The following is a 13,945-nucleotide window of genomic DNA, read 5'->3' on the forward strand; positions in this document are numbered from 1 at the left end:
AACCACTGTTTTAAGAGCTTTCGTTAATACATATGGCATTGCCAAAGAAGTCACTGATGAGTACCTAGCTGGCATTATCTGTATGTATCGGGCTTTTGGCGCTGACGCCGCTATTGGCTGAGCTGCTGTGATGTCATGGAGTTTTGCTGTTAATACGACGGGATGTTCATTCGCCTTCCCAGCTGATCAGGGAAGGTCTGTCAACTTGTCTTTTGGGATAGCTTTCTCTGAAAAGTTTGCATTGGCCCACGGGAGCTTTGGGGGCTTAAGCTGAGGAGTGCCGAGTGGACCCAAGAGGTAAGGAAGGGAAAAGGCCGGGCCGAAGGAAGCGGATAGAGTGGGCGCACAATGGGTGGAGGCGAGATTTTCACAGGGCCCTTCCTGACCCACAGCTCTTGTTGAGCCGCTGATGCCAGACATATTCCCTTCCCCATCTTCACCACTCTTGGGAACCTCTCAGTCCCCATCTCTGCCACCCAGGCAAGTATCCCATCAGCCCGTTCTTCCCTTTGGCTTTCAATCCCACACCCCTTGGAGAAAGGTGTGAGCAGAGGTGGGATCCAGCAGGTTCTCACAGGTTCCTGAGAGTAGGTTACTCATTATTTGTGTGTACCGAGAGGGGGTGTCTGATTGGTGATTTTGCCACGTGGTTTTTGCCTTAGTTACGCCCCTCCTCTCAGCAGTAGCGCGCAGAACTGGAAGCAGTCTAGCAGGAGGTGCACCGGCATGCGTGGCAGCCTGCGCCTGCGTGCATTCGTTTCCTGCCCAAGGACCGGCGCAGCGGCTGCGTCCTTGCCACAGCCCCGCCCGCCCAGGAACGCCCCGCCCCGGAATGCCCGGCCACACCCCCGTCGTGCCCCGCCCAGCCCCATTGGCGCTACGCCACAGTTTGAATCCCACCACCATCGGAACCTGTTCCTAAAATTTTTGGATCCCACTACTGCTTGGGTCCCACTTGGAGGCTGGCATCTATGGGTCACGGGGCACCCCCTTGTGCGTGACTTCCAACTCTGCCTTCTGCTTCTCTTCCAGGCAAGATCGTGGCCATCATTTTCGGGGTGGTTTTGGGCTGCCTCACCCTGTTCCTGGCTGGCTGGATCATGGCAAAAAGAATACGGTGAGACGCAGGTGGACACGGGAGGCTCCATTCTTCCCACAGGAGGTATCCCGCCCCCCCCCCGCCCCATTAACTGCAATGTCCTGCAAGAGAAAAGGGGAAAGGTCAACTTTGGGGGGTGGGGGGAGGTGTCCCATGGCATACACAAGGATTTGGCCCAGAGCTCTGTGCTGTTGCTTGTAGCAAGATCAAGTTTGGACGAGGCCAACACTTCCAAGAAGAAATGTATACCCCACCTTTCTCTCCTGTAAGGAGACTCCAGGTGGCTTAAAATCTCCTTTCCCTTCCTCTCCCCACAATAGATACCTTGTGAGGTAGGTGGGGCTGAGAGAGTCCTGAGAGAACTGGGACAGGCCCAAGGTCACCCAGCAGGAATGTAGGAGTGCAGAAACACATCTGGTTCGCCAGATAAGCCTCTGCCACTCAGGTGGAGAAGTGGGGAATCAAACCCAGTTCTCCAGTTTAGAATCCACCTGCCCTGAACCACTACAGCAGCAGTGGCGTAGGAGGTTAAGAGCTCGTGTATCTAATCTGGAGGAACCGGGTTTGATTCCCAGCTCTGCCACCTGAGCGGTGGAGGCTGATCTGGGGAATTCAGATTAGCCTTTACTCTCCCACACACGTCAGCTGGGTGACCTGGGGCTAGTCACAGCTTCCTGGAGCTCTCTCAGCGCCACCTACCTCACAGGGTGTTTGTTGTGAGGGGGGAAGGGCAAGGAGATTGTAAGACCCTTTGAGTCTCCTTACAGGAGAGAAAGGGGGGGGATATAAATCCAAACTCTTCTTCTTCTTCTACACAACTCTGGCTCCCGAAGGCCGGTTGGGGGGGGGGGGAGAAAAGAGGAGTAGACCCTCCCCCAAATCCTGAAGATTCCTATCCCTGGCTCCTGAGATTGCTAGGCTAGTATGGGAAGTTTAGAAAAAGAGATGGCTAATAGGACGGAGGAAGCGGGGAACGCTTGTTCCTTCCCTAATGCTGAAACTCATGGAGATGGATCAGCTATGGCCTCCCAGATGTTCATGAACTACAATTCCCATCAGCCCTGCCACTTAGCCATGCTGGCAGGGGCTGATGGGAATTGTAGTCCATGAACACCTGGAGGGCCATAGTTTGAAGACCCCTGAGCTAGAGATTCGTGACTGACAGAAAGTGGTGGCGGGATCCTAATCGAGTCATCGTCTTGATTCATCTCCTGAAGGTGGGAAGGAGGAGCTGTTTGATGGGACTTCTTGGGCAGGGAGGTGGAGGCCATCCATGAAAAGGCCCTGCTTCTCAATATCTGAATTATGAGGGCGCTGAGGGATGACACTCTCTTTAAGTATCCGGTGCTTGGATCGCACTAGAAGTTCTCAGTAGGAATCTACCAGAGGGGTTCCCTCTGTGGATCCAGTTATTGTTAGCTGCAGATAGCGGACTCTGGTGACTGGATTCGTTTCCCTGCTTCTACACTTCCTGCTGGGCGACCTTGGGCCAGTCATAGTTCTCTCTGAACTCTTTCAGTCCCACCTGCCTCACAAGGTGTGCGAAGAGGAAGGGAAAGGAGTTTGTCAGCCCCCTGGAGTCTCTTTACAGGAGAGAAAGGTGGGGTATAAGTCCGAAGTCGTCATCTTCTTCTGATAGTGATTGAAATTTCTGGATTTCCAGATAGCTGCCTTTATCAGGCTCTGCTCTGTTCATCCTCTGGTTGGCTGGACAAAAATGCTTTCTTAGTAGACTGCAGGCAATTTGCTCGTGGCCGAGGGCAAAGGATCACAGCATTAAAACTGCCAGCAACTCAAATTCAGTTTCCAAGTCATTCCAATCCTTCTCTCTCCTCCATGAATTTGACTCACCCAGGACTGCAGTGTGTGGTGTAGTGGTCCATGTCAGGCTACAATCTGGGGGACCTGGGTTCGAACCCCTACTGTGCCGTGAAAGCTTAATGGGTGACCTTGGGCCAGGCACACTCTTAGCCTAAGCTACTTTACAGGGCTGTTGTGAGATTAAAATGGAGGAGAGGAGAATAATGTAAGCTGCTTTGGGTCTCCATTGTGGAGAAAAGACAGGGTAAAAATGAATTAAGAACACATATAACTAGACAAGGCGAAGCCAGATTTGGAACAGGGATAACCTATGCTGTAGCCAAGGGGTCCCCAACTTTTTTGAAACTGTGGGCACCTTTTAAATGTTGACAGAGCGTGAGTGGAGCCAGCCTCAAAATGGCTGCTGGGAGAGGGGGGGCAGTCACAAAATGGCTGCCTTTTAAATTCTGACAGAGCGTGAGTGGAGTCAGCCACAAAATGGCTGCTGGGAGAGGTGGAGCCAGCCACAAAATGGCTGCCTTTTAAATTCTGACAGAGCGTGAGTGGAGCCAGCCACAAAATGGCTGCTGGGAGAGGTGGAGCCAGTCACAAAATGGCTGCCTTTTAAATTCTGACAAAGCGTGAGTGGAGCTAGCCACCAAATGGCTGCTGGGAGAGGTGGAGCCAGCCACAAAATGGCTGCCTTTTAAATTCTGACAGCGTGAGTGGAGCTAGCCACAAAATGGCTGCCTTTTAAATTCTGACAGAGCAAGAGTGACACAACCACAAAATGGTTGCTGGGAGAGGTGGAGCCAACCACAAAATGGCTGCCTTTTAAATTCTGACAGAGCAAGAGTGACCCAGCCACAAAATGGTTGCTGGGAGAGGTGGAGCCAGCCACAAAATGGCTGCCTTTTAAATTCTGACAGAGCGTGAGTGGAGTCAGCCACAAAATGGCTGCTTGGATAGGTGGAACCTGCCACAAAATGGCTGCCACAGCTTACTCTCTGTCACCTTGTGATTGTGGGAGTTCCAAGATTTCTCCTGCTGCTCTTTTCCCCTTCCCTCCTCGACCAGGGAGAAGACCATGCAAGATCAGAAGGGCGTCGTCTTCAAGTCCTCATTACCGCGACCCGCTACGGATTGAGACCTTGGCTGACATCTCACGTCCCCTTCTGCCAGCTTCCCTCACAAGATTTTTCCGGTTGCAGTCGCAAACCACAACAGCTGCTGGATGGCGATCCGGCAAGGCAAAGAGATCTCTGCCTCCAGCTCTCCCTCCTTCCTTGGAAGGAGGCAGAAAACGTAGCTTGGGGATACAACCCAAGGGAGTGGGGAGGTGAACCCCAGTGGCTGCCTCTATAAGGTGGGAGACCCTGGGGGCTCCTTAGCCCCTTCCCCCAAACACACGCATGGCCTCCATTTTGGGAAGGATGCTGCAAATGAGGGCAAACTCGGGCCAGGTACACAGCCCAGATGGAGGATAAGTAGTTCCTCCTCCTCCTCCTCCTCCTCCTCCTCCTCCTTCTGTATCCCCCTTGAGGGGGTTAGCACTGACATTTTCCTTGCCAAATTTTGGGCATTTTCAGGGGTAAGGTTGACAGCATGCATGTCTTCGGCAATGCTGCCCATCCACCGTTTCTTCGGTCTTCCCCGTGGGCAGTGGCCTCCAGGGTCAAAGTTTTGGGCCGTTTTTGCAACAGATGTGCCCATGCCACCCGGAGCCGTGTTTCCCTCATTTCCTTTGCAACTGGTGTAATTCCAAGTCTTTGTCGTATGACCTCGTTTGCAACACGACGGAGGATGAGTTTGCCGTGTTGAAATCGAAATGCAACATCTCCACCAGCATTGGCTGCAGTCTGGCCAGAGAATTGTCACTTCATAGTCTTGTAGCCGTCCGGTGGCCTTTCACACATCAGGAAGTTTACAATAAAGCGATGCTTTCTGTGTAAGTGAATGGGTGCAGATGCCCCCAAAGGTGGGGAGGGGGATGTAAGGCCTATTCCTACAGCAACCACAAGAGGGAGACCTTATTAGTGACATCCCTAACGAAGATCTCCCCCCACCCCCATCCCATGCTGGGACTCTGGTGGTCTTCACCTGCGTTTCTAATACTGAGCAACTGTGGATGTGAGTTTTGAGAACATAAGAACATGAGAAAGAGCCTGCTGGATCAGACCAGAGTCCATCTAGTCCAGCTCTCTGCTACTCGCAGTGGCCCACCAGGTGCCTTTGGGAGCTCCCATGCAGGATGTGAAAGCAATGGCCTTAAGAACATAAGAAAGAGCCAGCTGGATCAGACCAGAGTCCATCTAGTCCAGCACTCTGCTACTTGCAGTGGCCCACCAGGTGCCTTTGGGAGCTCACATGCAGGAGGTGAAAGCAATGGCCTTCTGCTGCTGCTGCTGCTGCTCCCGATCACCTGTTCTGCTAAGGCATTTAAGAACATAAGAACGAGCCAGCTGGATCAGACCAGAGTCCATCTAGTCCAGCACTCTGCTACTCGCAGTGGCCCACCAGGTGCCTTTGGGAGCTCACATGCAGGATGTGAAAGCAATGGCCTTCTGCGGCTGTTGCTCCCAATCACCTGGTCTGTTAAGGCATTTGCAATCTCAGATCAAGGAGGATCAAGATTGGTAGCCATAGATCGACTTCTCTTCCATAAATCTGTCCAGGCCCTTTTTAAAGCTATCCAGGTGAGTGGCCATCACCACCTCCTGTGGCAGCATATTCCAAACACCAATCACACGTTGTGTGAAGAAGTGTTTCCTTTTATTAGTCCTAATTCTTCCCCCCAGCATTTTCAATGAATGCCCCCTGGTTCTAGTATTGTGAGAAAGAGAGAAAAAATTCTCTCTGTCCACATTTTCTACCCCATGCATAATTGTATAGACTTCAATCCTATCGCCCCTCAGACGTCTCCTCTCCAAACTAAAGAGTCCCAAACGCTGCAGCCTCTCCTCATAGGGAAAGTGCTCCAGTCCCTCAATCATCCTCGTGGCCCTTCTCTGCACTTTTTCTCTCTCTTCAATATCCTTTTTGACACAATATCCGTTTTCATCCCTCTGAATTAATCAGGGCTGGGATGGCAGACTGGCATGGCCCGATCTCATAAAATCTCCAAAGTTAAGCACGGTCAATGCGTGGAAAGAAGACTTCCGAGAGAAACTCTGCAGAGGAAGGCATTGGCCAACAATCACGTGCCAAAAAAGTCAGAAGTTGATGGCAACTTAGAATCCTAGAGTTGGAAGAGACCTCTAAGGGCCATCAAGTCCAATCCACCTGCCATGCAGGAACACACGATCAAAGCACTCCTGACAGACGGCCAGCCAGCCTCTCTTTAAAAACCTCCAAAGAAGGAGACTCCACTGTCAAACGGCCCTGATGGACAGGAAGTTCTTCCTAATGTTTAGGTTTAGGAATCTCTTTTCCTGCACCTTGAATGCACCTTGAACTTGACTGCACTTGGTGCACACAAATTAGTCAGACTAGCAAAACTCTGTCCAAACTCTGAATGTGATCCCAGAACGAACTTCTGTAAATACCCAGAAGGCCACCAGCATTAAGTATGCATCAGAAACCCTGGGACACCATGATGGATTTGTGTACCATTCACACATTCATAATAATACTGTTCGGGGGCACCTGAAAGACCAATGAGGTTTTCAGAGTATGAACTCTTGACAATCACAGCTCCTTGTGTTGGATACCCTGAAAAAATCTTTTCAATTTCTAAGGTGTGACTGAATACAAATCTAATTGTTCTGCTACAAACTGGGATGGCTAAGCTCCGAAATTATAAGAACATAAGAACTAGCCTGCTGGATCAGACCAGAGTCCATCTAGTCCAGCTCTCTGCTACTCGCAGTGGCCCACCAGGTGCCTTTGGGAGCTCACCTGCAGGAGGTGAAAGCAATGGCCTGCTGCTGCTGCTCCCGCTCCCGCGCACCTGGTCTGCTAAGGCATTTGCAACCTCAGATCAAGGAGGATCAAGATTGGTAGACATAGATCGTCTTCTCCTCCATAAATCTGTCCAAGCCCCTTTTAAAGCTATCCAGGTGAGTGGCCATCACCACCTCCTGTGGCAGCATATTCCAAACACCAATCACACGTTGCGTGAAGAAGTGTTTCCTTTTGCTAGGCCTAAATCTTCCCCCCAGCATTTTCAATGAATGCCCCCTGGTTCTAGTATTGTGAGAAAGAGAGATTATATTATAATAATAGAGAGTGTGGCATTGTGGTTAAGAGCAGGTGAACTCTCATCTGGGTCCAGTTCCCCTCTCCTCCACATGAGCAGCAGACTTACCTGGCGAACAGGATTTGTTTCTCTGCTCCTATCCATGAAGCCTGCTGGGTGCCCTTGGGCTTGTCACAGTTCTCTCAGAACTCTCTATGTCCCATCTACCTCAAAAGGTGTCTGTCATGGGGAGAGGAAGGGAAGGAGTTTTGCAAGCCGATTTGAGACTCCTTGCAGGAGAGAAAAGCAGGGTATACATCCAAACGCTTCTTCTAATTCTGTGCTGTCAAGTTCTAAATGCCTCATCGTAACCCCCAAGGACCATGGCATTTTTAAGGCAGGAGAGGACCAGAGGGGTTTTCCCATAGCCTTCCTCTGCGTAGCTACCCAGGACTCACTTGTCAATCTCCCGTCCAAGTCCTAACCAGAGCCGACTCTGCTTAGAGTCCCAAGGCCTGACAAGACTAGGAGCAGCAGTGGCATAGTGGTTAAGAGCAGGTGCATTCTAATTTGGAGAACAGGGTTTGATTCTCTGCTCTGCCACTTGAGCTGTGGAGGCTTATCTGGGGAATTCAGATTAGCCTGTGCACTCCCACACACGCCAGCTGGGTGACCTTGGGCTAGTCACAGCTTCTCGGAGCTCTCAGCCCCACCTACCTCACAGGGTGTTTGTGGTGAGGGGGGAAGGGCAAGGAGATTGTAAGCCCCTTTGAGTCTCCTGCAGGAGAGAAAGGAGGGATATAAATCCAAACTCCTCTTCTTCTTCTTATGTGGGGAACAACTACATTAGCCTGTGCACTCCCGCACTCGCCAGCTGGGTGACCTTGGGCTAGTCACTGTTCTTCAGAGCTCTCTCAGCCCCATCCCACCTCACAGGGTGTTTGTTGTGGGGGAAGGGGGTGGAAGGGAAAGGAGATTGTAAGCCCCCTTGAGTCTCCTGACAGGAGAGAAAGGGGGGATATAAATTTAATTCTTCTTCTTCCTCCTCCTCCTCTTCCTCTCCTCCCCCTCCTCCTCCTTCTCCTCCTCCTCCTTCTTCTATCAGACTGCTAAGCCCTCAGCAACCAGGCTGTATTTGTGCACCAGGTGGCATTCTGTATATTTCCCCTTCTAAAAGCCCACGGGAGATGGATCCCTCCCTTCTAGCCCAAACCAACTTTCTAGCTCAACCCTGGCAACCTAAATGCAATGCAAATCAGTTTGGGGGAGGGGGGGCATCAACACAGTGCTGCAAACACAGCCCCCATCAGCAGGCTGACAAGTTGGGAGCCGCTGCCTTCACCTGCCCATTGCAAAATAAGCCCCCCCGCCTCCCCCCCCAAGCCTGGCCATTGCCTTCTGCCCCTGCCTTTGGGAAGCAACGGTTGAGATGGAGGGGCGATAACTTGGAGGATTTCTTCTGCTTGCAAACTGAGCTCAACTGGGCTGCACTTTCTTCACTGTTCTTTTCTGCCAAGGGATTAGCGCGGGGGCGGGGGGGGGGGGAGGTTGTCACGGCCTGTTGGCTGAGTGGCCACAACTCACGAGCTCTTTTGTAATCTCTTTAAAGGGGAAAAAATCTCATTAAGGAGCTTGTTTTCCTAAGTCCCAAAGCGGTGGATTCCTCCAGCGCCCAGGGAAACCGTTCCCCTCTTGCCGTTCGAAGTCCTCACCCCAAAGAGGACGGTGGGGCCAAGGGCTCAACTTGACTGTCTGGGTCCCCCCCCACGGCTGACCATTTGGAATTCAGTGTCCGAGAGAAAGGCTGGATAAAACCTACAGAGGGTGTGTATGCGGGGAGGGGGGAAACAGGACCCTGCCAATTCCCCCCACGGCCGGAAAACCATCCAAGAAGACGTGTGAGTTCACCTGCCCCTCCCGACCTAATATAAACGATGTGCACATTGGCTGTGACTTCGCTTTCAATTCCCAAGGTCAAATGATCACAACGCACACCGGGGATGGAGTCAAAGACACCTCTCGAGAGGCAGCGTGGTTGTAGTGGTTAAGAGCAGGTGCGCTCTAATCTGGAGAACCGGGTTTGATTCCCCGCTCTGCCACTTGAGCCGTGGAGGCTTATCTGGGGAACCAGATTAGCTTGTGCACCCCAACACAGGGCCAGCTGGGTGACCTTGGGCTGGTCACAGTTCTTTGGAGCTCTCTCAGCCTCACCCACCTCACAGGGTGTTTGTTGTTGGGGGGTGGGGGGGTAAGGGAAAGGATATAGTTAGCTCTTTTGAGTCTCCTTGGCACCACAAGGGAGAAAGGGAGGGATATAAACCCAAAAATCTTCTCTTTTCTTCTACCCTACCCTTTGGAGTGTCCTAGGGGGGCTAGATCCCTTCACCCAGACCTGATGCAGACCCCAGATTTAAGGGATTGCTCTGGAAATAAAAGCCTCAGAGCACAACCACGAGAATCAGGCTGCCCGTGACTACCACAACGCAAGAACTGGGCCGATATTGCTGTGCCCCGTCCCACGAGACAGCAGCCAAGTGACAAATGCCAATGGGTTTTTGAAGGCCTGCATCTGTGGCTGGCATCTTCAGAGGCATGTCACAGTAAGATGTTTCTTTCTGTGGCGCCATGGAAGAGAATCAAAGAATCAGAGGTGGAAGAGACCCCCAAGGGCCATCAAGTCCAACCCGCTGTAATGCAGGAACACACAATCAAAGCACTCCTGACAGATGGCCATCCAGCCTCTCTTTAAAAACCTCCAAAGAAGGAGACTCCACCACTCTCCGAGGCAGTGAATTCCACTGTGAAACAGCCCTGACTGTCAGGAAGTTTTTCCTGATGTTTAGGTAGAATCTCTACCTAAAAGAATCTCTACCTAAGGAGCAGCAGTGGCGTAGGAGGTTAAGAGCTCATGTATCTAATCTGGAGGAACCGGGTTTGATTCCCAGCTCTGCCGCCTGAGCTGTGGAGGCTTATCTGGGGAATTCAGATTAGCCTGCACACTCCCACACACACCAGCTGGGTGACCTTGGGCTAGTCACAGCTTATCGGAGCTCTCTCAGCCCCACCTACCTCACAGGGTGCTTGTTGTGAGGGGGGAAGGGCAAGGAGATTGTAAGCCCCTTTGAGTCTCCTGCAGGAGAGAAAGGGGGGATATAAATCCAAACTCTTCTTCTTCTTTCCCTTCACCTTGAACCCATGATTCCTGTTCCAAGTCTCTGGAGCAGCAGAAAACAAGCTTGCTCCCTCTTCGACATGACATCCCTTCAAATATCTAAACGTGGCTATCATGTCACCGCTTAACCTTCTCTTCACCAAACTAAACATGCCCAGCTCCCTAAGTCTCTCCTCATAGGGCACGGATTCCAGACCTTTGACCATTTTGGTTGCCCTCCTCTGGACCTGTTCCAGCTTGTCAAATATCCTTCTTGAATTGCGGTGCCCAGAATTGTACATAATACTCCAGGTGAAAAAAATCACATCTTAACGTGACCTGCCTCTGAAGATACCGGCTACAGATGCAGGCAAAACATTAGGACCAAAAACTATCAGACCGGGGCCACACAGCCTGGAAAACTGATAAACAGCTGATAAATCCCAGTCCACCACACCAATCTTACAAGAGTGAAGACCTTTTATTCATCGTACCAAACTGTCGATACTAAAAGGATCGGTACTTCAACTACAAAAAAGGATCAAATACTTAAATTAAAAAAGAATCCAGGTTGAGAGCTGATCACGCAGGGCTAAGGCAGAACATTTTGGAACAGGAAAGTCAGAGTTGCCCTTGAACCTGGAAGATTAATTTTCCCTGGAAAAAAAACACTTAAGAGAGGAAGGTGAGATTGACAGATGCAGGAACACTTCCAGCCAGAAGAGGGCGATGCAGTAACCTTTCTGAACAGTCCACCCAGCTGGCTGATAGACCAATCGCTGATCCATTGCAGAGCCCACTGAGTTGTGGAATGGCTAGACAGGCACACACATCTCTCCATTCCTGTTCCTTTTGAAAACATCCTCCCAAGAGGAATTTGCTCTCCTTCCTTGTAAAGAAGGCCCTGGGATACAGTGCTTGGAGGCGCACAAGGAGTCCCATGAGAACTGGGCCATGAGGTCAAAGGGCGCACCACGCCTCTTGCTTTGTGGGACTGAGGAATATCTTCATCACTCTGACCTAAAACACAAATTTCACAGTCAAACCTGCTTTGATTCCATTCTAGCCGCCAAAGACAGACAATTAGGGAAACTCTTTTGAAAGGGGACAGCAAGATCCCGGGTCAGAGTTTTGCCCGAAAATTATTGAATTGCATCATTTTTAAGTGAAACCGAGAGTGTGACGACCTTGGCTTGCGTGTGAGTAGACTGGTGTGGCTGAAGAGAGGCCACAGAGCAAAGGAGAGAATCCTAGAGATGAGCAAACTCTGGCATAGGTTAGAGCGGAAGAAGAAACTGGCAACCAAATACTGTACTCCTTCAAAAAATACCAACTGGTTCCCATTTGCCAGTTAAGGAAAAGATTGGAGGTGGGGAGAGGGGGAGACTGTAGAGTACGAAATGGGGCTTGCCCCCAAATGTCCTGATCTTAAACAAGAGTCCAAATAAGCCAGCTGCTGACCACAGAGTCCGAGCCCAAGCTGGACATACCTAGGTTGGAATCACCATCATCAATCTGAGAAGTCCAAGTCAATTTCCCCAGAACTGGCCAACGCTGCCTCCCTCTTCGCCCGTTACAGAAAAGTCTCAAAGCAGCCACGGGATTCACCCAGCGTGATCTCGTCATATCGGCTCATAAGCTATCAAGGGGGACGTGGGGCGTATCCACCCGCTCTCCAAAAGGAGACGGGAGAGCAGAACACGGCAAACTTTTGTAGCGGACACGAGGGGGAAACCTGTTACAGGAGAAAAAATTCCTTGCTCCAGGGAGGGCACATAGCTGGGCTGAAAGTGGGCTCCGTTTCTGGCCAGCTGTGGCAGGCGAGGCATGTGCCACCTCCATTTGATTGTAGAGATGTACTGATGGGGGGCTATGCCCCTTCCCAGCTGGCAAGAAGGGGGCCCGTGGGCGTTAAGAAGCATCCCGGATGCCCAAGTTCTGCTCAGTCTTCAGTCGGAAGCTGCAGGGCCGAGTAGACCATGACGGGATCGCCCTCCTCCTTTTTGCCTGCGAGGAAGACAGAGAAGAGCTCAGCTTATGGCATGGGCTGTGCATCACGGGGAGGGGGCCAGAGTGATGTGGGCATGAAGCTCAGCACCATCCCACCCACCCCATTACTGCGAGAGGCATGTGGTCTCCTGCCCATCTTCTGAGTGGGATGAAGTGGGTTGTGTGGCCAATTTGTAGGTGATGCAACCACGGGGCGAGGGGACCGGAGATGACGACCACAAGCTGGTCTCTTGGAGACTCTGCCAACTCCAGGGACGCTCGGGTTTCTGGGAGATCGCTGGTTTTCAAGTTAACCTTTCTAAACATAAGGACTAGAAACTTGGGTTGACTTAATTTTTTTTTAAAGGACTCCGAATGCTTCACTGTTGGATAAAAGCCGTGCTGAAACCAGTAGCCAACTGCACGGGCTGTTGAACACATGAAGCTGCCTCCCCCTCAGATAGAATTCCCTCAATAGGATGTCTTCTCTGAGTGGTAGCTGCTCTCGGGATCTCAGGCAGAGAAGGACCTTTCCAATCACCTTTTACCTCACCTTTAGGCAGAGAAGGGCCTTTCCGATCACCTTTTACCTCACCTTTAGGCAGAGAAGGGCCTTTCCGATCACCTTTAGGCAGAAAAGGGCCTTTCCTATCACCTTTTACCTCACCTTTAGGCAGAGAAGGGCCTTTCCGATCAACTTTTACCTCACCTTTAGGCAGAAAAGGGCCTTTCCGATCAACTTTTACCTCACCTTTAGGCAGAAAAGGGCCTTTCCGATCACCTTTTACCTCACCTTTAGGCAGAGAAGGGCCTTTCCGATCACCTTTTACCTCACCTTTAGGCAGAAAAGGGCCTTTCCGATCACCTTTTACCTCACCTTTAGGCAGAGAAGGGCCTTTCCGATCACCTTTTACCTCACCTTTAGGCAGAGAAGGGCCTTTCCGATCACCTTTTACCTCACCTTTAGGCAGAGAAGGGCCTTTCCGATCACCTTTTACCTCATCTTTAGGCAGAAAAGGGCCTTTCCGATCACCTTTTACCTCACCTTTAGGCAGAGAAGGGCCTTTCCGATCACCTTTAGGCAGAGAAGGGCCTTTCCAATCACCTTTTACCTCACCTTTAGGCAGAGAAGGGCCTTTCCTATCAACTTTTACCTCATCTTTAGGCAGAGAAGGGCCTTTCCGATTACCTTTTACCTCATCTTTAGGCAGAGAAGGGCCTTTCCGATCACCTTTTACCTCACCTTTAGGCAGAGAAGGGCCTTTCCGATCACCTTTTACCTCACCTTTAGGCAGAGAAGGGCCTTTCCGATCACCTTTTACCTCACCTTTAGTCAGAAAAGGACCTTTCCTAACACATTTTACCTCACCTTTAGGCAGAGAAGGGCCTTTCCTATCAACTTTTACCTCACCTTTAGGCGGAAAAGGGCCTTTCCGATTACCTTTTACCTCATCTTTAGGCAGAGAAGGGCCTTTCCGATCACCTTTTACCTCACCTTTAGGCAGAGAAGGGCCTTTCCGATCACCTTTTACCTCACCTTTAGGCAGAGAAGGGCCTTTCCGATCACCTTTTACCTCACCTTTAGGCAGAGAAGGGCCTTTCCGATCACCTTTTACCTCACCTTTAGGCAGAGAAGGGCCTTTCCGATCACCTTTTACCTCACCTTTAGGCAGAGAAGGGCCTTTCCGATCACCTTTTACCTCACCTTTAGGCAGAGAAGGGCCTTTCC

At 51.1% G+C, this 13,945-nt stretch overlaps 3 protein-coding genes across 6 annotated transcripts in view; 2 read left to right on the forward strand and 1 right to left on the reverse strand.

Moving 5' to 3' along the window:
* CA14 (carbonic anhydrase 14) overlaps positions 1–4,851 on the forward strand; it is a 37,585-nt gene extending 32,734 nt beyond the window's left edge. For 2 of the 3 annotated variants that reach the window (XM_048493428.1, XM_048493605.1), the window contains 2 exons: positions 1,033–1,117; positions 3,977–4,851. In XM_048493428.1, coding sequence (XP_048349385.1) covers positions 1,033–1,117; positions 3,977–4,046 — 155 coding nt within the window. In that variant the 3' untranslated portion in view covers positions 4,047–4,851. Of the gene's footprint in view, positions 1–1,032; positions 1,163–3,976 lie in introns of all 3 variants that reach the window. The other variant, XM_048493513.1, reaches the window with a different exon arrangement.
* Positions 4,852–6,823: 1,972 nt separating this feature from the next.
* Positions 6,824–13,945, forward strand: part of ANP32E (acidic nuclear phosphoprotein 32 family member E) — a 23,600-nt gene continuing 16,478 nt past the window's right edge. For both annotated transcript variants that reach the window (XM_048510889.1, XM_048510893.1), the window contains exon 1: positions 6,824–6,845. The gene's annotated coding sequence lies outside the window, so the exon portion shown is untranslated. The remainder of the gene's footprint in view (positions 6,846–13,945) is intronic.
* The window catches only part of LOC125436600 (proline-rich protein HaeIII subfamily 1-like), a 3,388-nt gene continuing 132 nt past the window's right edge, over positions 10,690–13,945 (reverse strand). Inside the window, exons 2-3 of the mRNA XM_048503762.1 lie at positions 13,586–13,939; positions 10,690–13,543 (exon numbers count right to left, since the gene is read on the reverse strand). Of these exons, the coding sequence (XP_048359719.1) occupies positions 12,597–13,543; positions 13,586–13,939 (1,301 nt within the window). The 3' untranslated portion in view covers positions 10,690–12,596. The remainder of the gene's footprint in view (positions 13,544–13,585; positions 13,940–13,945) is intronic.

The sequence above is a fragment of the Sphaerodactylus townsendi genome, linkage group LG01 (assembly GCF_021028975.2).
Source record: "Sphaerodactylus townsendi isolate TG3544 linkage group LG01, MPM_Stown_v2.3, whole genome shotgun sequence".
NCBI lineage: Eukaryota > Metazoa > Chordata > Lepidosauria > Squamata > Sphaerodactylidae > Sphaerodactylus > Sphaerodactylus townsendi.